Source organism: Nansenia antarctica (assembly GCF_963989245.1).
Source record: "Nansenia antarctica genome assembly, chromosome: 10".
NCBI lineage: Eukaryota > Metazoa > Chordata > Actinopteri > Argentiniformes > Microstomatidae > Nansenia > Nansenia antarctica.
In genome coordinates this window covers 15,986,889-16,013,648 of record NC_137680.1, presented here as the reverse complement: position 1 = coordinate 16,013,648, position 26,760 = coordinate 15,986,889, and the positions used below count along the sequence as shown (strand labels likewise).

Genomic DNA, 26,760 nt, shown 5'->3' with positions numbered 1-26,760 from the left:
TACTACTACTACTACTACTACTACTACTACTACTACTACTACTACTACTACTACTACTACTACTACTACTACTACTACTACTACTACTACTACTACTACTACTACTACTACTACTACTACTACTACTACTACTACTACTACTACTACTACTACTACTACTACTACTACTACTACTACTACTACTACTACTACTACTACTACTACTACTACTACTACTACTACTACTACTACTACTACTACTACTACTACTACTACTACTACTACTACTACTACTACTACTACTACTACTACTACTACTACTACTACTACTACTACTACTACTACTACTACTACTACTACTACTACTACTACTACTACTACTACTACTACTACTACTACTACTACTACTACTACTACTACTACTACTACTACTACTACTACTACTACTACTACTACTACTACTACTACTACTACTACTACTACTACTACTACTACTACTACTACTACTACTACTACTACTACTACTACTACTACTACTACTACTACTACTACTACTACTACTACTACTACTACTACTACTACTACTACTACTACTACTACTACTACTACTACTACTACTACTACTACTACTACTACTACTACTACTACTACTACTACTACTACTACTACTACTACTACTACTACTACTACTACTACTACTACTACTACTACTACTACTACTACTACTACTACTACTACTACTACTACTACTACTACTACTACTACTACTACTACTACTACTACTACTACTACTACTACTACTACTACTACTACTACTACTACTACTACTACTACTACTACTACTACTACTACTACTACTACTACTACTACTACTACTACTACTACTACTACTACTACTACTACTACTACTACTACTACTACTACTACTACAGATCTGAGGGAGACACAAAGCCCCTCTGTGACTGGCTGTAAATAAGCCACTCACCAACAATGACACAAAGAGGGCCCTAGGAAGGGGACCGTCCTGCAGAGACAGTGGTACCTTTGGAGATGTGTTTGACGAAGGACGTGGTCCCTCTGGACACTCCGCTGACGAAGGCCCCCGGGCCGCGGGTCAGACCCTCGTACGGCAGCCTGAAGAAGTCGGCCACGCCGTTACCGATGCTGCGCACCAGGCTGGCAGGGCTGCCCAGGATCTCCAGAGAACCCACCACCCAGCCTGAGAGGATACACACACACACACACACACACACACGTTAGGACACAGCCCTCCTGTGAGACAGCTCCACACACAGGCCTCTGTAGAGTACGCGTCGCCTGCCTGCACTACTGTACCTGCCAAGCCTGGCCTGTGAAGGGCGGCCCTCCCACTCTCATAAACAATGTACACAGCTTTACAAGCCTGTATGGCTGCTGGGGGACTTTTCCATGGGGGACTTGATAATTACACATGTTTATGACTGTGTTAACTTTCCATTGAGCTCCATTTGGGTCTACTGTAAAAGCTCTGCTGCTATAGTGTACACGCCTACTCCTGCATGAAATCATATGTTATAGCCCTGGCTGGATTTATAGCCCTCTAATATCTCACCTCTCTCATGTTCCTGATATGTGCTATAGATGGCACAGCTCATTGATATTTATATGCTGTGAACTGCATCACAAAAATGAAATACAGATATTTTTTTTCGAAGCGGGTTGTGTAAAGAGATTGCGCTCTTTTTCTTTTCGATTTTTCTCCTAAATGATGCGTTCCTCTGGCTTAAACAGGTCTCTTTTAAGACGACTTCCATCGCGGTTTTGTGAAGCGTAAACGTTTCTCGGGGAGGTGATGTTTACTAGCGTTCGTCATGGTGACAGACCATCCAGGAGAGCTAAATCAATCCCAGGATGCAGCAGCTCAGAGGAGCGGAGCCCCATAACCCATGACTCAGGTGATTCTTTTTTTAAAAAGAACAGGCCGACGTGATGCGATAAAATACGAGCAGAAACATGGGCTCTAACGAGAGACACCAGCACGCAGCCAGCCAGAACTGGGCCTTCTGAGGTGGAAGTTACAGGGTTAAATGATACCATGTGTGGGTAACAGCCCGTTGGGGCGCAACTGGAGGGAGGATTGCAACGGACGTAATTCCACGGGCCATCTAAACAGACCTGGAGCTATCCCTGTTGCATACAAGAGATGGGATGAGTGAGTGAGTGGGTGAGTGAGCGGGTGACATACAGTGGGATAAATGTGGTCATTCCAGGTGTGAATGCGGGACTGACTGGCTGGCTGGCTGACTGGCTGACTGACTGGCTGGCTGACTGACTGACTGGCTGACTGACTGACTGACTGGCTGACTGACTGACTGACTCACCGGCCCTGAAGAGCGCCCCGGCGGCGTAGTGCATGGCCAGCGCGTGCACCAGCTGGCGGGGGGTGGTGCACACGGGGCCCCTCTCGAACATGGAGAAGGACAGGGGCGTGTGGTCCGAGGCGATGTAGAGCTTCAGAGAGGCGTGGATGCTGACCAGCAGGCTGACGGGCTGGATGGCCAGTTTCTGCAGCCTCACGGGGTGCACCAGGGCCTGGGTGGACTGGCGGACGTGCTCGGGGAGGAGGGGGGGGACCCCGGGCTCCTCCCTGGCCCTCCTGAGCTTCCCCCTGGACAGGGCGGTGTCGGGGATGTACGTGTGGAACAGGGTCTTGATGTAGTAGACGAAGGTGTCCTCCAGGTAGACGCGGGCGGGTTTGAGCTGGAAGGTGACCTCGTCCACCACGAAGCCCTCCCTGGCCAGGGTGAGGCCCAGCTGGAGGAAGCAGTCCCTCTTGTACTCCTCCAGAGCCTGCAGGGACACGGTGGGGTTGGCCTCCCTGGTCCAGGGGGCAGGCTCCGTCCTCTGCTCCTGGCACAGCAGCACGGGGAAGTGGAAGCTGGCGCGGTTGTACAGCTGGTTGTCCACCTGCAGGCTGGCACAGTGGACCTCCACCACGCAAGCCTCCGCCAGCCCAGCGGCCAGGCCCGGGTCTCCCAGGTCGGCGGGGGCCAGGTTCAGCAGCAGCTTGGACAGAGTCAGTCTCAGGAGCTCCACGGAGCCGGAGCGGCTGGTGATGTCATCACAAAGCGCCACGCTGGTCTCGCTGAGCAGCACCCTGAAGGCCAGCTTCTGACTTGACGTCCTGAGAAACAGATCCATACATGACAGAGCTACATTAATTATTTTCTAAATTAAAAAACATTGATAAAAAAAAAGAAGATATATCAGGTCAGCTCAGTGTAGAGTTTCACTGCCCTCTTGTGGTGGAAAATGACACTACATGTATGGACTGCATGAATGATAGCCGCAGACATCCTTTGTTAGGCCGGGGACAATGATAGGAATACATTTGATGAGGTATGTTTTCATTAGCTCCAGGATAGGATAGTCAATGTGTTTAATAAAACGAAAATACATTCTCATCCTCATATTTTCACTCATTTTGTTGTGTAGTTTTGTTGACATGTCACCTGTTGTGCTGGTTCATGACGGCATCGACGCTGCCCTCTGGTGCCAGGGTGAGGACGACCGTGCCGCTCTGGTGAACCACGTCAACGTACAGGCAGCCGAAGCCTGGCAGGAACACCACCTACACACACACACACACACACACCCACACACACACCCACACCCACACCCACACCCACACACACACACACACACACACACACACACACACACACACACACACATCAGAAATAAGACAATAATACACATCGTGTGGATATCAATACCAATATAAATGCCTATATTCAATAAGATATATAGGTTTCCTACACACATACACACACACACACACACACACGCACGAAACCTGCCATGTGCTCTGTGTGCATGCCTATATCATCTAGTACTGTCTGTGTCCCTAAAGAGCCTCAGGGTTCAGCTTCACACCGCTGACCTGAATGAGCACCATCATGTTACAGTGTGGAGGTGAACTCTGTTCTGGTGGCAGACAGACTGAACAGGGCTGAACAGGGCTGAACAGGGCTGCCTGCAGCTAGTCTTCCCAGGCACAGGAAGCTCCCGCTGAGTGCTAACCCGAGCAGTCACAATAACCCTGACCCTCACCCTGCCAGGGGTCACGCCGTGACCCCCGCCTGGAACCCGAGCCAGACGCCCTCCCTGAACCCCCAGCCTTGGCAGACACAACCCAAAACACACACTACACCACCCCGGCTGACCTCACGGCACGACGGCCGGGGTCGCCCGCGGAGAGAAGGGTCTGGGTTACAGAGGAGGAATGTCTGGTCCCGAGGGAGAGGGAGACTATTCACTGTCTGATGGTAGCACTTAACACGCAGGAGACTCCAGGGGCTCGCTACTGCTCCCTAGTGGTGGTGAGGGTGTAGTGGCGGCGGGTCGGGTGTCACCTGTGTTCCGGGGCAGTTGATGTCGATGGGGTCGGTCCACTCGGTGGTGGCCTGGGGGTCGGGGGCGGTCCTCAGCAGCAGGGGGGGCAGGGCCTCTCTCTGCCGACAGTCAGGGAAGCTGGAGGAGTGGTGGTAGAGCTCGTGGTGCAGGGAGGCGTTGGCGGGGAGGGGGCGGCAGTACACCTCTGTCCTGGGGGTCTCTGGGAGGACAGAGGAGACAGATAGGTAGGGTTGAGACACTGTCCACAGGTTAGGTTTGGGAAGGTGGAGATTTAGTCGCTAGAATGTCAAGAGCAGCCGGTGGTAAGATTAGATTAGATTAATATCAATGTGATATGTACAGTTATGATATGTACAGTTATGATATGTACAGTATGATATGTACAGAACAAGGGCAATAGGTCTTGAGGTATGTAACAGATATATAGATAGAGATTAGAGACCAGTATAATAAAAGGGGAAATTCTGTTGTGTGTTGGGTGTCAGAGAATAGGTGTGTGTATGTATGTGTGTGTGTGTTGGTCAGACCGTACCTTTGACAGTCTCCTTCAGCAGCAGGGGGACGGGGCACTTGTTGTGCAGCAGCATGCGGGGGCAGGGGTCCTCGTCCAGGGTGACGTACGTGACCCCCAGGTGCTCCTGGTACGTCAGCACCAAGGCCCTAGAACACACAAACAAACAAACAACCGCATAAACAAACGCTGCGTCACGTCACCAACCACAAGCAGAACACACACACAGACACGCCCCTTCTTCTCCCATCGTCACACCCCACCCACCCGTCCCCCACTGAGCTCCAGAGGCGCGCCCGTGGGCAGAGCCCCTTATTGAAGCCAGGCCTGGGGACAAGCAGCATGGACAGGGCTGAACGCAGCTGGCCAATGAAAATGAACAAAACACAAGTATCTGTGAAAAAAAAAAATCACGTCATAAAAACCATGCACTCATGGGGCCAATTACGAGGACTCTCTTTCTGTGTGTTTGCTGTAATACCAAAAGCTGTCCAAACAGCCATCTTATAACTGTGCCTGGGCCACCCCCGAAGACCAGAGAGAGAGGGAGAGAGAGAGAGATAGAGAGGGACAGGGAGGAGTGGAGAAGAAGGGGAGAGAAGGGGGTAAGAGACAGTGGAAAGGATGAGGGCATTTCTCTGGGCTTCAACGCCGGCGGTTAACAGGCCGTGACCACCAAAGCCCCTCTGCTTTATGTCCCGTGCCGCCAGGGGCCTGTGGGGCCTGTTGCCCTGCAGTAACTCCCAGGCAGCGACTGGGACTGGAGACGCTCCGCTTCACCCACCTGGTGCTCAGGCCGCCGCGGGCGCAGGGCTCCCCAGGCACGGCCACACTCTGTCTGGGGAAGTCGGCTCGGATCGGGGCCGGTAGGCTCCAGGCCCCGGGCGGCCCCGTGTCCGTCTCGGGCAGGCAGCTGAAGAGCATGTGTCTGACGGGCCGAGGGGACTCCACCTCCCCCGGGAGGCCGTCTCTCAGGAGGTCCCAGCAGGGCACGGAGCAGGGTCTGGGGGCCGCCTTATCCCCTCCCGGAGCCAGGGTGAAGACCGCTGTGTCAGGGAGGTTGCAGGGCTGGGAGACAGGAGAGAGAGAGAGTGTAGCAGAGAGACAGGAGAGAGAGAGAGAGAGAGAGAGTAGCAGAGAGACAGGACAGGAGGCTAAGTTAGTTACCCTACCGAAGGGGGGTTCTCTCCTCTTTGTCCCACTGAGATTAGGGTTAAATTGGTAGCAGAGGCACCATGCTGTGCTGGGTTTAGCAGGCCGTGAGCAGTGAGTAGTCGGGTACGGGGGGGGATTAGACACTAAGCATGATGAATACCCAACTAGAAAGGCATTCCTACAGTTGTTTGTGGTCTGTGTTATTGTTGAGCCCATCACTGCGTTTTTTAAAAAAAAAATTAAGGTCCTTTTCAAACAATTAGTGGCAACTGGCAAACCCTGCCATCCTTCTTTAAGAGGATCTGAAGGCTCGTTAAATGGCATCACCGCGTTTTTCTTGGGGACACGTACCAGATGAAAGGGAAACCTGCATCCAATTATTGGTGTTTGTCTAATGTCCCTCTGAAGTGCCATTGCCACATGGTGAAAATAGCTGAGTGGGGACCAGGGGGAGCAACATGATCTGATGGAAAACGGCTTTGCTTGCTTATTCTCTACCGTGAGCCCTTTCCCCCAGAGGCGGAGGCTCTTCTACGCCACACACACACACACACACACACACACACACACACACACACACACACACACACACACACACACACACACACACACACACACACACACACACACAGGCACACACACACACACACACACACACACACACACACACAGGCACACACAGGCACACACACACAGGCACACACACACACAGACACACACACACACACACACACACACACACACACACAGGCACACACACACACAGGCACACACACACACAGGCACACACACACACACACAGACACACACAGGCACACACACACACACACAGACACACACACACACAGGCACACACACACAGGCACACACACACACACACACACACACACACACACACACAGGGTTATACCCCGGCACCCCATTACTGCTACGAGGTGCAAGGCTGCAGCCTGAGAGGTCACACAAGTCTCCCTCAAAGTGTTGAAGCTGACATCACAGAGTGTTAAGTGAGTGTGCTGGGCTTAGGGACTTGGGAGACCTCACACACTGGGCTGGTGAAGGGAGGAGTGTAAGTGTGTGTTGGGTCTGTGTGTGTGTCTAGTGTATGTGTCCAGTGTGTCTCTGTGTGTGCCTGTGTGTATGTGTGTGTTGGGTCTGTGTGTGTGTGTGTGTGTGTGTGTGTGTTGGGTCTGTGAGTGTGTGTGTGTGTGTGTGTGTTCAGTACCTGGTCTGCAGCCCCCAGGGCGTGGTCTGTCAGCAGGGGTCTGTAGGACACAGGGTAGGGAGTGTTGTTCACCAGGATGGTCTTGTCCTCAATCTGCAGGATCTGGATGCCGTGTTTCACCACAGACGACACGCAGAACTGACACAGCTGCAGAGGGAACAGACACACACACACAGACATCTCACGGTCTCTACCTGCTTCTAGTAAGAGATGACTGCCTGTAGTTAGATACTCACGTTACTAGCTAGCTAGCTAACCTACAAAATCATGACTTGGTTTTGTAATACAGTCTGGAAACCAATATTTTCCAAATATCTTTAATGATATCAAAAGTGAACACACTCTATCAAGGACCATATGGACCATCAATGTACCATATTAAATTGGAGAAGATTAGATAGATATACTGTTAGAGGATCTACTAGGAAATTCTTCACTATTCTGCAACTTTTCTTAACCTTTTTTGAAGATATGGCATCTGACAGCATGGTAATGTAGTATCACTTCTTTGTTTGTGTTATTTATTTTACTTTTATGGATGTCTGGCTAGGTATAATGTTTGTATGTATATATATATATATGTCTGGTATTTGGGGGATGGGGGATATATTTAAGTGTGTTCTTTGTTGGTCCTGTTTGGACCTGTGATATATTCTGGAAAATACAATAAAGTGTGAGGTTAGGTAGAACAGTCAGTCTAACAGTATGCTAGTATGCTAGTCTAACAGTATGCTAGTATGCTAGTCTAACAGTATGCTAGTATGCTAGTCTAACAGTATGCTAGTATGCTAGTCTAACAGTATGCTAGTATGCTATTCTAACAGTATGCTAGTATGCTAGTCTAACAGTATGCTAGTATGCTAGTCTAACAGTATGCTAGTATGCTAGTCTAACAGTATGCTAGTATGCTAGTCTAACAGTATGCTAGTATGCTATTCTAACAGTATGCTAGTATGCTAGTCTAACAGTATGCTAGTATGCTAGTCTAACAGTATGCTAGTATGCTAGTCTAACAGTAGGATAGGATAGGGGAGTTCAGGGCCGGTTGGTCCACTGACCTTCTGCCTGCCAGGCGAGGCTCCCAGGGTGACCTCTGCCTCCACGTAGCCCTCCTCGTCCAGGGTGACCACGTCTGAGCCGGGGCCCTCCTTCCAGCGTGGGGACGTCAGGTCGTGGACCAGCTTCAGGGCGGTGGACTTGTGAACCGTGTTGGTGTGGGCCCAGTAGATGCCGATCTGGAACGCCTCCTGGAACACAGATAGAGAGAGAGAGAGAGAAAGAGAAAGAGAGAACGCGAGAAAATTGTTGTCAAAAAAGTCAAATCAATCTGCGGGTCGTGTCTCAAGAAGACAAATGGCTAAATCTGGGATTACTTGGTTAAACCGTTCAATGTGTGATTCAAACGCTGGTGTGGGCTCACCGGCCATTGTTCTCCACATGGGGGGATGTCCCTCTCTGAAGTGAAGTGACATAATATGTCATATTACGAGCCTGGCTGTCTTTATAAGCCGTGCCAGAGGAGCCCCAATCGTATCTCACCCTCCGACGTTTATACTGATGGATAACTATGATGGGATGGAGGAGGCTTGAGGAGGCTGAGGGTGTGCACCTCACACATCTCCCAGGCCTCCTCCTCCTCCTCCTCCTCCTCCTCCTCCCTGATCCTCCCTGCTCCCTCCGACAGATAAACACGGCTCCAGCAAAGCCCTCCGCGTTGGGACGGACCGCGCGCTGCCAACTCCTCTCTGCCGTTACCTAATAAATCGCGGGTGCTATGGAAACAATGCTTTATTTGTTTCTGTTTCACAGGCTATTACACATTTACGGCTTTTTATTTTGTTTCCTTTTGCCGAAGCGTGTCAGCCCCCTTGCCCTTTGATAGGCTGCGTTCTCACTTAGCGCTGGCGGCGGCGGTGGTTTTTAGGGTTGGTTTTCAAAGCGTTTTTAGAACGCATTAATTAATGCATTAATGGCTCCTGATTACAAGCTCCCTATTTGGCAAGCAATGAGAGAAGATCAATCAGTCTGAACGAATAAGATCAAAGTCTAAACGAATAACGATCTAGACTTACAGCGGTTTGTAAAATGTTTTAGAATTGGATAATAAACTGATTATAAGTGATTTATTAACTCATTGTAAACCATTTATAAACCCTTTACAAAGGTGACCTCGATGTTAAGTGTTATCAAAACACATCACACCTCCTTCTGAAGGGCAGACGTGGTTAAGGCCTTAGGTGTGCCTGGTTAGGGAGAACTAAGGATAACGCTAGGTGTTATGGCTAACTTAGAGTTGGAAAACTGACCTTGAAGTTAGGGGGCACGATGACCTTCCCAGCAGGGATCTGCAGGACGATTCTCTCCCCCTCGAACAGCCAGAGGTCCCAGTGGGAGTGGTTGGCCAGCAGGGCCCAGGGCAGCAGCTCCATCAGCAGGGTGTTGAGGCCCGGCTTCCAGGCAGACAGCTTCACCTGCATGGGGCTGTCCCACTGGGCCAGGGTCTCCACCACAGACCTGCAACACACACACACACACACACACACACACAAACAAACACACACCATCACATACTGCACAGCTGACATGTCGCACGCACACACACACGCACACGCGCACACACACACACACACACACACACACACACACACACACACACACACACACACACCATCACATACTGCACATCTGACATGTCGCACACACACACACACACACACACACACACACACACACACACACACACACACACACACACACACACACACACACACTACAGACCTGCCATACACAGACACAAACACAGGCACGCACATGCGCCATCAACAACAATCAGACCATCTGTAACACACTCAGACACGGAAATCCATTCAAAAACGGCTGGCAGACCATTAAGACAAACAATTACCAGCAAACAAACAATTAACGTACCACATACACCATGCAAAGCATCATTAACACGCCAGAAAAACAGGAGAACCAGGCACACGTGTCACTAAAATACACTAAAGCATACATACTGTACACAAACAACTGATGCAGATCTAAACACAGAACAAACAACATCAAAATAGGCATCTGGGTACGCACATGGGCATGCACAGGCATAAACACACATCAAACCACTCATTCAACAGCCATCCCATGCCAAACATTTCCTTGTGAGCAGCAGATGCGTGGGAGATTAAAGAAAGAGCCTTGTCGTACACATACAGGGTCAAAGGTCACGAAGCATCAACAAACACCCCAATCCCACTCCTCCTGCTTTACATGCCAGCTTTAACTAACTGAACCCCCCTCTAATGGTACCGCTCATGAACCTTAAAGACTTTTTCTGGTGTGAAACGGGTCCAAAAACATCAGTTTCCCCGAGTTATTCTTCTATCATTAACTGATGTAGCGGGGCTTGCCTGCAGGACCTTGGAGGTGAGGGGCAGGAAAGTGCGAAGGCCCATAAATCATATTACTGCACTCCCAAAAGGTAATTGAACGAAAATGTGCTCAGCAGCTTCTGTCAGCACTGCCAGCAGAGTTCAGGCTTTGGAAGTGTGAACTCTGACAGCCGCAAAACTGCACTCTCCTCTTCCAGCGGGGCGGCTGGGCTCGGCACCACCGCGACCGCGACAAGATGTTTGCTTAACGATTATTGAGGTGTTTCTCTCCTATTAAAGTCCAACAGAGAAAAATAACATGCACCACTTCAACTTCCCGTGCCCCCAAAGACACATATTTAGATACTCGGAGCCAAGAGAGCGGGTTCCCGTACGAGAGTTGAACCTCCGTCAAAACAGCTCACTGTATAAATGTTATCTGCGCAAGGAAAAATATACTAATTAAATTGGTGGATTTTTCGCTGCTCTCCGAGTTCTGACCGTGTTTAAAAAAGGTACGAATCAGTGCTAATAATCCTCTGATCACAGTTTTTTTTTTTCTGCCGGCAGTGGCAGTTTTCTGGGCTCGGAACAAACTGCCACTTTCCATGGGAAATGTGCCTTGGCCTTGTGCTTTGTTATAAAGTCTGGATCACAGGGGAGAAAGTAATGAATGACAGAGTAATTCAACACCAAACCACCAGATAGCAACTCCAGGGGGACAGGAGAGCAGTGCAGCTATGGAACCACAGATAGACATATGGCCGACATGCCTAGACTGGGATTCTCTTTGTAACAATGCCTGTGAGACCGTGTGTGTGAGTGTGCTATCAAGATGTGATTTCTTTGTGACAAAGACGGTTCCCAGTGTCCTAGAGAGAGACACACGCACTGCGCGCTCACATACGCACGCACACACCCGCACACACCCGCACGCACCCACACGCACACACGCACGCAGCCACGCACACACCCACACATCCACACACGCACGCATGAACACACACGCACGCACACACCCACACATGCAGACGCACGCATGCACGCACACACACACACACACACACACACACACACACACACACACACACACACACACACACACACACACACACAAAGAGAGAGATGTGCCAAGCTTTAACTAAATGCAAGGCCCCATCACTTGTGTGTGAGAAAATGGGTCTGTGGAAGAATGACAGTTTAAATCTATGGTCTGGAGGAGGAAGGCAACAGCAGGATCCTCACTAAGCTTTGAAGGATGGCTCTGCATTGTCTTACATGTCACAGTTTTACTATGTGAACAAAGAGTAAACAAAGAAATCCTTTTTTCATTAAAGTACACTCTTGCACAACTCTCCTCTTTGAGAGTGGAGGCTGTTCTCATAAGCAGTACTCTGTAATTCAGTTACCAAATAATGCTGAAATCATACTGTAAATGTTTGCCTGTTAGAACTGCTCCAGTATAAACAGCATAAATGCTAACCAAACATAAGATCGTGATTTAAAGATATCACAGTTCGTTAGGGAGGTGAGAGGTCAGCACTATTTTTTGTGTACACAACACACACACACACACACACACACACACACACACACACACACACACACACACACATACACACACACACACACACAGACATCTCTCTTGTGTGGCAAGTAAACGACCACTACCAGTGCTCCTGGGCCTGGTGCTCTCGTCTTGTTTTCTCTGTGTTTTCCTTGCGGTTCCTGTGTTTCCAGGCCGGACCGGCAGCTGATCCACAGATGATTGTTTCCCTTTCAGATCCGGTGGATCCCCGAGCCAAGATGAAAACAGACACAGACCCCCGGCCTGCCTCGCTCAGAGTGGCACGAACAACTGACAACCACAATAAACTCCTGCATGTAAAAAGAACCCCCCCGCCCCCGCCTGTCACTGCTGGACAGTACTTCCTGTCTAACGTGCTGGACACCACCACGCTCATCTACGGGCCGATGGCCAGTAAGTCAAAAACCTTCTGTTAACAATAAAACACAAGAGAGGACTGATAATGATGATGAATATGACAAATGTACTGATGTTCTGCAGGGCTTTGCCTTTACGATTGGAGTTTGTTAGAGAAAGACTCGGTGGTTTTCACATACAGTAGCACATGTGAAGATCCCACAGTGTGGGTCAGTGCTGTGAGGGTGTGTTTAACTGTGCTGTGCTGTGCTGGGCTGAAACCTACCTGTCAGAGTCCTTGCTGACGTAGGGCCAGGGGGGCTGGCTGGAGCTCTTCAGGCCGTAGAAGAAGCCCAGGATGTGCTCCTGCTTGTCCTCTGGTCCAGAGGCTTTGTTGACGATCTGCTTGATGAGGCTGGTGGAGATGGGCACGGCGCAGTGGGAGGCGTCCTCCTCCTCCCTGCAAGGACACACAGACACATCCTGTCAGTCACGGCATGGCGGTCTTCATGCAGTACACACAGTTATCTGAGTCTCCTTCTACACAACACAGTATTACAGAACATCGCCCCTGTCAGTGAGTCTCTCAGCTGGACTGACCCTTCTTCAACCCTGCAGTGGAGAGCCTCCCGTGTTTTCCTGAAGTGCCGTTCTTCTTCTGCAGGTTCGACGCTCAGACAGTAGACCTCTAATGTAAGCAGCAGTAAATAATCCTATTGGATCCCCTCAACCCCAGACACTGGTCAATTGTGGCTTTCGGTAAACTTCTTCTCTAAGGCTTCTAATCTACAAGCAGCATCCAGTTTCACTATGGACCAACCAGGCCCATCCCGGGGCAGTCGGCCATGTTTATTAATAGAGTCCATTGTGCTATAAACGGAAAGTGGGGCTATGTACTTGGAAAACACGTAAGAGAGGGACAACGTGATGACAGGAAGTTTTTCATTTCAGCCGAGTGTCCTGGGGGAACTCTTACAGGCTTCTGATTCTCGTTTCGCCTTATATGTGGTTTCATCCCAGCGCAACAGATATGAAAGCTGGACACAACAGTTATGGTTAACTTGTCTGTCTGTCTGTTCTCTCCGACCACAGCTCCGATGTCTACCGCCCCATTAGAGCCCACAACTATTCCTAATTGCAGGAAGGAAAGAGGAGCTGGTGACCAGTGAACATTTGAGACTGGCCCTGGAGTTGAGAGGGGGGAGGCGGGGAGTGTGGGGGGGACGGGGGAGTGTGGTGAGTGGCGGTTTAGGCAGGGGACGCATTGTAAACACACACTGTGGATTGTGGGTACAAATCCGTGAAGACAAGACAATTGTGTGTGTTTGAGCTTTCTTTTTTCCCTGTGAGAGGAAGGCTTTCTCTGCTAGAGTGGTTATGGGGGTTGGACTGACTGACTGACTGACTGACTAACTGACTGACTGATGGACGGACAGACTGACTGAGTGGGACAGAATAACTGCTCTAGTGATGTATGTGCCGGGCTCTGCCCATGATGAAGTGCTGCGTGTCACACTCACACTGGCACAGGCCACAGGCCATGTCTCTCACCAGGCCACTCGCGGACCACACACGGCTCATTGGCCAACCGGGGGCCAAAAACCTGCACTCTGTTAGAGCTTTATCTAAATGAGGTGCAATTACGCCCCGAACCTGACATGTTGGAATGAGAGCTGTGTCTAGAGTACGCTGCCAGCTTGCGTGTTTCTCAAAAACAAGCCGGATTCCACTGGCTGATGTCTCCATTTTGGCTAAAAGACATTAAAATGTGGTGTGAGAGCATGCCGGGATAGTGCTTGAGTAAGTGTCTATCTCTTCCCCTTGCAAAACAGAGGAATAAAACATTTTGACTTCATTCAGCGGCGTTTGTAATGGCATGTATTATGACATAATAACACTCTAAAAGCGCATTGGACTGTTACAGCTGAACATTACATTGTGCAATGAGAGGCCTTCAGAGAATAAATCATGATGATTAGAAGGCATTCTGGACCTCAAACCACACCCTAGGAGAGTGCACTCTGCTGCTGTCCTGTGTGTGAACCTGTGCATTGGGCTGTATAAGGGTGAGGCTTGGTGTAGACTCAGTACATGGCCTGGAAGGTGAGGTGGTGGGTTATGGGGGCTGGTCTACTACCTGGCCTGGAAGGTGAGGTGGTGGGTTATGGGGGCTGGTCTACTACCTGGCCTGGAAGGTGAGATGGTGTGTGATGTCTGCCTCAGTGTTGAGTATGGGCTCCTCGTGTCCCTGTCCCTGGATCAGCTGACTCTCCCTCAGGCCCAGGCTCCTCTTCTCCACGTGGATGATGACGGGGTCGGGCAGATGGCTCCTCATGATGAACAACGGACTGAACACCACCTGGGAGGACGCACACACACCGGCCATCAGAGACACAAACATACACACACACACACACACACACTGTAAACCGAACACCTCGACCCCCCATCTGGACGGCTGGGAACCAGTCAAGATGCTGTTGTACCCGCAAAGAACCGGTGGGAGCGGTCGTCCAAAACAACGCTTTGGACTTCATTCCAACTGAATGGTGACCATAAATGTGACCGTAAATGTCCACAACGCTGCTGCCAATTGTACAATGTGTGTGTGTGTGTGTGTGTATACACTAGGTGTGCAGTATGAATCCCTAGCTCTGCTTGTAGCTCCATAGAGGAGTGGAGGTGGTAGGAGAACAAGGCAGCCCCCCCCCCCCCCTCCTCCACCCCCGTGTCCCTCAGCCTCTCCTGGGCTCCTGTGGTGGTGGTGGTGGGTGCTGATGGGAACCAGCTCTTTGTGTAACCTCTCCCTCTCTCTCTCTCTCTCCCTCTCCCTCTCTCTCTCTCTCTCTCTCTCCACCGCAATCACTCTAATCGCCCTGCGCTGCTGTCTGTCTGCCTGGGCTCACCCCATGGAAAACAGACCCATTCCATCTCCCCCTCTCCCCCTCCCCCTCTCCCCTCCCTTCCATTTCCCAATGGCTGTACGTGCATGTGTGTCCTGCGTGCTCAGTGCTAATCAATGACACACTCTCCTCATTGCTCTGGGGAAGCGGTAGGGAGAAGCCTATTATAATCACTGCGGGTGTGAATCTGAGCGATGCTGTGGAGCTGTTACCAAAAATAGCAAAAATAGCACAGTTTAAAAAAACGAACCCGAGATATATTACATACGAGTGACACACGGTATGGTTGGGTACTCACCACTCTCTGTTGCATGTGAGTGTCCGGTTCGATGGTGATGAGGGTGCACCACACATACAGCAGGGAGCCACTGTAACAAGGCACCTGCAAAAGATGGAAATGATATACCTCCACAGCAATATTCCCTTCTGACATACTGTACCCTGATAGCATAGCACAGAAAATGACAACATAACATTCAACAAATCTCATGTTTCTTATTGATGGTTTGTGTCGGAAGTGGTGGCCTAGTGGATAGTTAGACTGGTGATCATGAGTTCAAATCCCACCTGGGAACACCACCACTAATGAGCCCTTGAGTAAGGCACTTAGCCCTAAGTTACTCCAGGGAGACTGTCCCTGTAGTCGCTAATTGGAAGTCGATTTGGATAATAGTGTCTGCTAAATTGTCAAAATTAAAATTTCAGTGAAGAATTTGTCAAGTCAACGGTTCCCACACGTCGAAGTCCGCCAATATCAACCCAGTTTTATTGGAAGGATGTTCAGTAATAGGACATCTCTAGTGACTGAAGTGTCCTCGCCTCTGTCAGTGTCTTCATGTTTATAGCCTGGAAACACATTATCATGTTTTGTCCCCAACTTGGGATTTGGGAAGCTGTAAAAGAAAATCTCCCCCCAAAGCTCTGGTACTCAAACACCATCGAATGGGTAGTCAAATGACCATTTAACTGTTACCACTGGATAACAGGCTATTACAGCCAGTACGATCTGAGAAGATTTAAAACCTGAAAAATGTGCCATTTGAATGCTTAATGCTCTTAATGGTGCTGTTCCCCTCTAACCCTCACCCCTTGTTAAAGCCTTTGAGATGCCAACGCCTGTTACACATTTCTGTAATTTACAGGCGACTTGGGACTTCATTTACTAGGGACAAAATAATGAAGCCACGATGAACGCTCAGTTCCGACTCTGGCCTAAAAAACGCTGGCAAACATCACCCTGCTAAGACACTGCTAGCCTGATCACCCATTGGAACACCCACTGATCCAGTCAGGCCGACGTGGCTGTTGTCAGGATACAGAGCCAGAGACAGAGACAGAGCAGAACAGTACAATCACAGACAAAGAGCAGGAGGAGGAAGGGGGGGGGGGGGGGGAGTTTTTGAGAGAGGGATTAACAGATAGAGAAGAGCATCCGGACAGAGAGAGGGGAGAGAGGGATCAGAGAGGGAGATACATCTGGAGCGGGATTCAGCTACCATACACGCTCTTTAATTCAAAGCCAACTCATCAGATGTGTAATGAATGACTTTGCTAACGAGAAGAGATAACAGCTGACTGAGGAATGCAGTCAGAGATGTTCAAACAAATGCACAGAAGCAGCAGGGCCGCACTCACAACATGAAACAGAGAGGGGGGGAGGGGGAGAGAGAGTGAGAGAGACAGAGAGAGAGAGAGTGCTGGAAGCTGGAGAACATCAGTAAAATGTGAAAGTGGTTCAAAGCTCTTCTATGCCCACATATCATCTTGTGTTTCCTGTCTATGGTTTACGTTGCTATGGGAGTTTGTAAACTGTATTTTCTGCCTCTCAACATCTCGGGGAGGAACTCTTTGAACACATATCTCACAGAGAGAGATCTCCGTCTTTATTTAACCGGAATAGAAACACAGTGGCTTTGCCACCGTGACCAGTGACCACCCAGGAGAACACCCCTCTGTGTGAAGAAGAGAATCCGGTCTCTGTTGGTGGTCTAGCAACCACAGGCCAAACACATAGCAGTAGTGTGTGTGTGTGTGTGTGTGTGTGTGTGTGTGTGAGAGTGTGTGTGTGTGTGTGTATGTGTGTGTGTCTGTTTGTGTGTCTGTGTGTGTGTGTGTGTGTGTGTGTGTGTGTGTCTGTGCGTGTGCAAGTGTGTGTGTGTGTCTGTGCGTGTGCAAGTGTGTGTGTGTGTGTGTGTGTTGTGGTGGTGGTGGTGGTATTCCTCCTCACCTGCACCACAGAGCTGCTGCCCTTCTCCTTCCTCTCCAGGCGGACGTCCTGGGACCAGTCCTCGTCCCCCCGCGCCCTCACACACAGCTCCGTCATCTCGGCGTCCTCCAGGACGTAGCTGGGCAGCTTCCTGCCGGCCTCCAGGCAGTCCACGTGCTCCTTCACCACCGTCTGGCTGTCAGGCCCCACGTAGTGCTGCACCACCCGCAGGTCGATGTCCTGGCCCAGGTGGCTGCACATCACCTGCCTGCCGCAGATCACAATCTGGGGAGAGGAGAGGGGCGAGGAGCACAGACGTGGAAGAGACACGGTAAAAAAAAGTGGGCATAGAGAAGAGAGAGAAGAGAAGAGAAGGGAAGAGGAGAAGAGAGGAGAGAAGAGTAGAGGAGAGAAGAGAAGAGGAGAGGAGAGAAGAGTAGAGAGAGAAGAGAAGAGAAGAGAGAGAAGAGTAGAGAGAGAAGAGGAGAGAAGAGAAGAGAAGAGAAGAGAAGAGAGAGAAGAGTGAGAAGAGAAGAGGAGAGGAGAGAAGAGTAGAGAGGAGAGAGAAGAGAAGCGAGAGTAGAGTAGAGAAGAGAAGAGGAGAGGAGAGAAGAGAAGAGAAGAGAGAGAAGAGTGAGAAGAGAAGAGAAGAGAAGAGAAGAGAGAGGAGAGGAGAGGAGAGAAGAGAAGAGAAGAGAAGAGAAGAGAAGAGAAGAGAAGGGAGAGGAGAGGAGAGGAGAGGAGAGAAGAGAAGAGAAGAGAGAGGAGAGGAGAGGAGAGGAGAGGAGAGGAGAGGAGAGGAGAGGAGAGAAGAGGAGAGAAGAGAAGAGAAGAGAAGAGAAGGCACACTGTTTTAATGCTCCTCAATGTACAGTACAGGTTTAATGTTCAACAGATTTCTGCCATTTAAGACATTGCGCAGATAATCCTCTCGTTTACATGTAATCTCACAATCCATCACCTGAAAAAAAAAAGAAAAAGATATTTAAAAAGTTTGATCATGCGTGTCTGTTCAACCTCGGCCACCTAAATTAGTAACAGGGTCTCGCACGGTCCCTCGTACGCTCGGCGAAGGGCTCTGCGATCGTCTCTGGTATTATCAAAGCCCCCCCTTTATGGATCCTGACTGCTCCCCCAGCGTCTGATGGTTTTCTGGGGTCACCGTCTATCACTCCAGACTGCAGCACAATGTTCTGGCAGTCAGATGGCTTTTCCATCCTCTCTCTCTCTCTCTCTCTCTCTGTACAGCAGAGCCATCAGGGGAGCGCTCATCTGGAGCTGACGCTTCTAATTGAGCTCAGAATTGATTGTTTCCACCACCCTGTCCCAGAGTGCGCTGCTCTCTGTGTGCGGCTCTCCGAGGTCGTCACGGCGATAATGAGCCTGGGGAGGGAGGGGAGGAAGGGGGAGGGGGGGCCGGGCCCCCTAATGAGGGAAGTTTCTTTCTGCTCATCAATCATCTCTTTATGTCCTCCTCTCTCTCACAGGCCCTCGGTCACGTCACCACCCCGGGCCCGGGACCCGGGCCTAGACCTGAACCTGCACCAACCCGCCACACTGACAGACAGGCGGGCGGACGGACAGACAGGATACTAGCGCGGCCTCGGGTCTCCAGCCTCTCCCACACGAGGAGTACTCGAGAGGCATTAACCGTGAAGGAATCTCCCTACTACGGTCGGCCTTGAAGAATCTGGCTGTGGTCACCTCCAATCATGGTGACATGGTGTTAAAGCCATGGTGTCTATCAACACAGAGACCCTTTAAAAAAAAAAAAGGGTTATAGAAGTTCCCCCTGTGCGATAAATGATAAGTGTGTATTTTATACGAGGGGTATTTTCAACAGTAATCTGCTGAGGGAGGAAACACGGAGGGGGCCTAACCCCCAAATCGAGGAAGAGAATACAGTAGTGTGACAGTGAGAAAGCCCCAAAACAAAACAAAACAAGATGAGGTACGCTCTGCTGCAGTGAGACATCCTCTGTTGTTGAAGCCGCTGTCACAATCTTCGGGTTTGTGTTGTGAATTGGATGTGACCAAGACTCATACCCTATCATTTGAGCCCAATGAGAACAAGATGTCTGCCTTGCATGGAGCAGCCTAGATAGGAATGCAGGGCCATTCTGTTTCGTCTGCATTCAAGAGAGAGAGAGACATGTGTGACACTTGACAATGTTTACATAACAAAGCGTCCCCACATTTCTTAGATGGCATCTTGATTTTTGGGGGAATCAAACGTTTGGTGTGTTTAGATAAATTCAAACATGATTTACCAGATTTAGTCCGCTGGTGTAAAACGTCCTGTTTTATTTAAACATTTCGTTAACACGGATCAATCTCGCTAAAGACAACAAATATTCCTGTTATTTTTCAAGAATCAAGCGAACATTTTTGGATCGCCCTAGGGGTTTTCAGAGTTCGTACTGTAGAAACGGTAATGTGAAACAGAATAGAGACGTCAGATGATCGGCTGGATCCTCCATTGTGAAACACCATCAAAGGCGAGAGATTAAAAGGTGCTCATCCAAACACGAGAACCATGTGACATGCCAGATCTGTGGACTGACCGTGGAGAAACAGCAGCCGGAGGAAACACACATGAAGCTGGAACCCATCCGCTGGTCCTCCAACTATCTGTCGTTCATCATCATTCTATTGTACCAGATGGACTAATACAGTTTTGCATTGTATCTAATTTGAGGTTACCCATATGGGCTGGGGCGTCGGAGATCCCAGTGATAAAGTACTGCACATGTGGTCAAAGCAACTTCTAATAAGACAGGCTTCAACACAGAATGAACACACAGACACAGTGTGAAAAAAAAGGAGGAAGTGGTCATGGAGACCCCAAGCCCCGCCTCTTCCTGTACCTGCTTCTGCACGCCGTTGATCTGGAGCACCTTGATGATGAGGGAGGCGGTGCGTCCTTTGTACTGGATGGTCCTGAGCAGCGTCCCCACGTTGTCCACGCTGAAGGGCTCCGACCAGCGCCAGTTCCCCCAGCCCTCGATGCAGATGTGCAGCAGCTGCAGGACACAACACAAACACAACATGGAGTTTTTGGCTGTTTGGATTATTTATGCCAGTGCAAAAATGGCAAGTAAACAAAAATGGTCTTTGTTTAAAAGATCGCTGGGGAGAAAAGAGGGTTCCTGTTTACTGGGACTGAGAACTTCTCTGAACGCCTGGAGCTGGTTCTAGCTAGGCTAGGTCACACACAATAAAGTTGTTGGTGAAAAGCAGCTGATCTGGAAGCCCATTACTTGTCTCATGTGGCTCTGCTTGTAATCCTAATGTCTAAATAACAGACAGACATTTTGGCTCATAATGGTTACATCTTCATATCCATCCACAAAGGCGGTTTCAATGCGAGGGTGGATGAAGAGAGTTTCTAATATCTATGAGTACAGTACGCTTGGAAGAAAAAATGTGAGGTCATTCATGTAGAAGAAAATCACTCGTTGCTGTGTTGAGTGCCGTGTTATTTGAAGGGAAGTGTCTTTTTCAAACCATATGCCTGATCAAGAGTTCAGGAGGACAGAACAGGAGCAGGATGATGAATATGTGGAGGGCTCTCTGAAGGACTCTCCCTGTGGCACGTCTCCCGACCTTCCACCTACGTGAACCTCTGACTGCCCTGGCTCTGCTGCCAACATTACTGAAAATAAAAGGAATGAGCAACTGACAAGGAAGAGAGGGAGAAAAAAAAAAAAAAAAAAACACTCCCAAAGGAGCCAGGTTGAAACCCTGAAAAGCGTTTTTGAAGATTTACACTTGGGTCGTTCTTTTAAATGTGCTGAACATTTACCCAATCTGTAAAGAAAAACAAATTACCCAGGGGGTCAAAGTTACGAGGGGACCCTGGTCAGGGCTCTCGGTTTCTTCTGAACTTCAGACTGCGGACTCTTTTGAAGACATATTTTGTTACAATAACACGGCTAATCAAAGCCTGAATTCAATTTTTGGAGATCGTCCTCCCTCGCTCTGTTCTCTAAGTGGAAATGACATAATTTCTCAGATCCCGATGTGGAATTACTCACCGGGAAGTGGCAGAGTGGTGTAAACAACGCAGAGGACTGGAGCACCGCACCTCAGGCCCATCTGGGGAGCCAGGTTTGTTATTTCAATAGCCCCCCGCCCCCCTCCTCCCCTCCAAACCCCCTCTCCCTCCGCTGGTCCACTTTATCACGCCTGTGGCTAAACTTGACCTTTCGGGGGGGAAGCCATAATAACGTCTCCCTTCAGACTTCAAATGGCCGCTGCCGCTCTTGTTTTAGTTAAACGTCGAGCCAAGCGGCAAAAACAGTGACACCACTGAACTGGACACGTAGGAAAACAACAAGAAAAACGAGAAAAAAAAGGGCCTGCCAATGAGTGAGTTACAGCAGCGACATTGATAAAAAATGTACAACATGTCCTCTTGGCTGCCTCGCCTTCTCTCTGCTCACCCCAAAGGTTAACTTTAGAAACGGAGCCAAGTCATTCCAAAAAGAGCCAATGCCTTTGAGGAAAGAAAGCCTCGCTCCTACACAACATCTGTGGGTCCATTAATATGGCCAATGAGGCTCACTGTGACTCACAATTAAAGACAAACAGTGAGAAGCTGGATTGTAGCCTTGGTTTAGGGTGAGGTCTATTTGGGTTTATTACCCACTTACTGACATTTGAGCAGTTGTTTTCATGTTTTGCTGTCTGCCTACAGCGAAACAGACAGCACAGATAAATCCAATAATCTAAAGTACACTGAATGAAATAAGAGGCAGTCATTTGGGTGCAGCCATCATCATATTTTTCAGTAAATCAGTCAAGTTTGGAATCTTAACCTTTACAAGAACTCTGTCTAGTGGCTACGGATTTCACCTTCACTGACTAACAACTGTCTGGTCATTCATAATGGTTTCCTGAAGTAGTATATCTTTGAATGAGACGGATTTCAAAACAAATCTAAGACCCATCACTCCACCTTCCTCCAAATTACCGGGGATATATTTACATTTGGCTTGGTTTAGCAGCTAAGTTACGACAGAATGTATGACTGTGTCTGGTTGGAGACAATTAGACATCCATTCTTACGGTTAGGGTTGACCATGTCTAACCCTAATGGTAACATAACCGCCATGACCATCTCTGACCCAAACGCCGCAGTCTGACATCACTAGGGGCTTTACCGCCTCTCTTGTGACCACGACGCTTCACATACTTCACAGCTGATGGACTTTGTTGAATGTCTAGGCCTAATATCTTCTTTCCAAATGCTGTTTTCAATATGAAAGGCATTGTTCATAAGATGAGCCCCATATTCATATAACAAGCAACATCTGCATGTTTATATGTCTACAAGAACTTCAAGGTTATCACGTAGCAGAGATGGACCGGTCACATATGACTACCCTGGAATCTGAACAGACCGAAAGATATGACTGTATGAATTCAACCACTTTCAGAAAGACACCTTCCTGTTATTGAGGTATGGTAGGGCCCACATATTTGTCTGTTGCCCTGGCGACGTAGACAGAACCCAGACACATGGGTCTGACACATTCAGCAGCACCACCCATGCTGTAATTTATCTGCCCCGGTGAGTCAATTAACCAGCAGAACCGCCATCACGTCTACTGTCCCACCATTGCATCATTCTTCCCATCAGAATATTACACATTAATATTCCTGTAACACATGAGAACAACAGTCAGTCATAACATAGACTATGACCGAATATCAACATCCTAATAAATAAAGGATATTACCTCACATGAGAACCTGTATCAAACATCTTGTGAGAAAATTCATCATCTGATTGCTTCAGGACTCCAATGGGAAAGAGTTATATGTACTTATATCTAAACCAGTCCACTCACAATTTCAGTTGCTACACAGACACACACACACACACACACACACACACACACACACACACAGACACAGACACAGACACAGACACAGACACACACACACACACACACACACACACACACACACACACACTGCTACTATATCACTCCTTAGAGACAGACACAGGAAGGGACACATGACCGCTTTAACCAACTGTCTACTGTCCCCCAGTTGAAAATGTGTCTGCTGACCCCATATTGCATCATGTTTCCCATCAGAATATTACACGTTATTATTCCTGTAAAACATCCTCAACCAACAGTCAGTCATAACATAGACTATGACTGAATATCAACTTCCTGATGAATAAAGGGTATTACCTCACATGAGAACCTCTATCAAGAAAATGCATCAAATTCATCATCTGATTGCATCTAAATTATAGTCCACTCACAATTTGCTAGTAACAGTTGCTACACACACAGGCACAGGCACACACACAGGCACACACACACACACACACACACACACACACACACACACACACACACACACACAGACACACACACACACACCTATGACTACCATACCACTCCTTAGAGACAGACACAGGAAGAGACACACGACCGCTTTAACCAACTGTCTACTGTCCCCCAGTTGAGAAATGTGCTTAGGTGCGCAGAACGCAAATTAAGTGTCTGTCCGCACTGAGCGTATAATCAGAGCTCCCCGGGTCCCCAGTGGAACACAAGGCAAAGCCGCAGCGGTTGTTGCCCCATTACTGCCATTCCTGGGCTCCTCAGACTGAGAGTGGTAAATTGGAAGCATACAGGCCGGCCTGTTGTCATGCATTGTTGTGCAGGGGGATTGTTGCTCCGGCAGGAAAACAGAGCTCTGATTGTCTTGTGACTAAGGGTCCAGGGAGCTAGCCACCTAGCTAATGAAAAACAGCTTCTAGCAGAGACAACAAAGGACATGAAATACTATGTATGTCCCCCCCCCCCCCCTGGTTGTATTGGGGATGAGAGAGAGAGAGACAGAGAGAGAGAGAGAGAGAGAGGGGTAGAGAGAGACACAGAGAGAGAGAGGTAGATAGAGAGAGAGACAGAGAGAGAGAGAGAGGTAGATAGAGAGAGAGGGAGAGAGGGGTGGGGAAATAGAGAGAGAGAGCGAGAGAGAGAGCAGACACTGTAGTATCCATGCCAGCGCTGAAGGGTTACCAGTGTAATGTGAGGGGATTATAGTGGCTTTAACAGCTGTCTGCTACGTTCTTCAGTCTCAGTGCTCTTCAAAACAAGAGGAGCCCGACATCAAAGTCCAGATTTGCAAGTTAATAAAGCGGTTTTAGAGTTGGAAGAAAGTTCAGAGCGAATGCATTGTGTGGGTCTAGTGGTCAACAATGGAGACATGGAGGGGGGTTGGATGGAGGAGGGGGGGGGGGGGGAGGGGGGCAGGGTTCATGCTTAACAAACATTGTTCCATAGGCCTACGGTACCCGTGGCATCCTAGACACGTTGGCCCTAGAGCACGGAGCCCAGCCAGCCTGCTGCAAGTGTCTGTGGCAGGGGATACCGACAAAAGGAGCACTGTCTGTGTGTTGAGGACGGAAACCGCACTAGGGGGGGGGGGGAGTGAGTGAGTCAGTGGTCGCTGTGTGAGCCTCTGTGAAGGCCCGGCCCCCCCCAGCACCCCCCCCCCCCCCCCCACCCTAGCCCCAGGGCTACTAGAGGCAGACTAACAGAGGGGAGGACAGGAGAGGAGACCACTCTTCACTCCCTCCCAGACCGCACGTCTGACAGCCACTGAGCTCAGCCTCAGGAGCATCCAAAGGCTGTGGGTTGACTGAAGTCTATCACGGAACAACGCACGCCCCCCCCCTCCCCCCAAAACCCACCCCCTCGGTACGGTGGGGGCGAAGGGGAAAAAAGGCCGGCGGTTGGTATAATAAAAACCTCAGAATTCAAGTGAAAAACAAAATACAACGGACAACCGCCGAAATGTCAAAAATGTAAATTAGACTACAGAAAAATCCCCCATTCGCATGTTACACGGTACACGAACATGGTGAACGACAACAACCCATTGTACATCCCCTAAAAAAAAACGTTGAAAACATTTACAGGTATAAGACTAGGTTGGCTCCGACTGAGGACGACTCTTCTGTTTAGAACAAGCCGATCAACCTGTCCGACCTCCATCCCTGGGGGGGGGGGGGGGGGGTTGGGAGAGCACCGCTCTCGTGCGTACGGTGGCTGCGCTGCACCTCGCCGCCTGCAGGGGCGCATGGGGGCTCCCGGAGCGCCTGCAGCTGGAAGCAGAGCCGCTCCGCTTCGGTGTGACGAGGAGCAGAGTGACGGCTGCGGGCCGACAGGCCCCCTCTCGGCTGTGTCATGCGAGGTGAAGGGGTAACCAAGTGCTCGTGAGAAAAAGGTGGTTAAGGGCCAGGCATTACCGCCACTGTACTGTAATATACGTCAGGTCGACAACCCCCACAGGTGGAGCAGTCCTCTGGATGGAACCCTGCTCTCTCTCTCTCTCTCTCTCTCTCTCTCTCTCTCTCTCTCTCTCTCTCTCTCTCTCTCTCTCTCTCTCTTCTCTCTCTCTCTCTCTCTCTCTCTTCTCTCTCACTCTCTCTCTCTCTCTCTCTCTCTCTCTCTCTCTCTTCTCTCTCACTGCTCCGTCACACACACCCCTCCTGACTACAACATTCCATTAATAAAGGGCTTAATGAAGGGAGCTGGCCCGCCGGCCAGGTGTTGAAGTATTTACAGTGGAGCGGTGTTGTAGGGGGCTGCCAATAAAATGAGGCACGTTAACAGAAATATAATGGTAAAAAAAAAAAAAAAAAAAAAAAAAGAGGTCTAAAAATAACAGCGGTGCTTTAGCACTATTTGTTATGTTTATGAGGTTACAAAATAGGTCCTTGTGTTGCTACTGGCCAGGGCTAGGACCAGGGCTAGGACTAGGGACTATGGAATCATGAAAGAGAAAATCACACTTTGTCACTCACACTCGACTCCACTGGAGAAAAAAAACCAAAAGCAAGTTTAGATATTAGCGTGTTTCTTTAACCACTCACACATTGACATGGTCCGGGAACTTTACAATGCGAAAACAAACACAATGCAAAGAGCGCAAAATCACGCGTAAACACGACAATTACATTAATCTCCTTCGTGTTGAGATGCAAGAGTTTCCACTGGGAATCAACGTTTCTAAAAAAGGGGGAACTACTAGGAATATATACAACGCCGAATCAAAAGAC

At 49.3% G+C, this 26,760-nt stretch overlaps 1 protein-coding gene across 1 annotated transcript in view; it reads right to left on the bottom strand.

The window, feature by feature from the left end:
- Positions 1–26,760, bottom strand: part of vps13b (vacuolar protein sorting 13 homolog B) — a gene marked incomplete at its 5' end in the record, with an annotated part of 281,095 nt that overhangs the window by 6,155 nt on the left and 248,180 nt on the right. Inside the window, 14 exon segments of the mRNA XM_080541013.1 lie at positions 1,022–1,198; positions 2,340–3,142; positions 3,471–3,589; positions 4,374–4,573; positions 4,907–5,034; positions 5,670–5,953; positions 7,266–7,412; positions 8,324–8,512; positions 9,572–9,779; positions 12,844–13,017; positions 14,741–14,916; positions 15,759–15,842; positions 17,688–17,951; positions 20,534–20,689. Coding sequence (XP_080397139.1) covers positions 1,022–1,198; positions 2,340–3,142; positions 3,471–3,589; positions 4,374–4,573; positions 4,907–5,034; positions 5,670–5,953; positions 7,266–7,412; positions 8,324–8,512; positions 9,572–9,779; positions 12,844–13,017; positions 14,741–14,916; positions 15,759–15,842; positions 17,688–17,951; positions 20,534–20,689 — 3,109 coding nt within the window.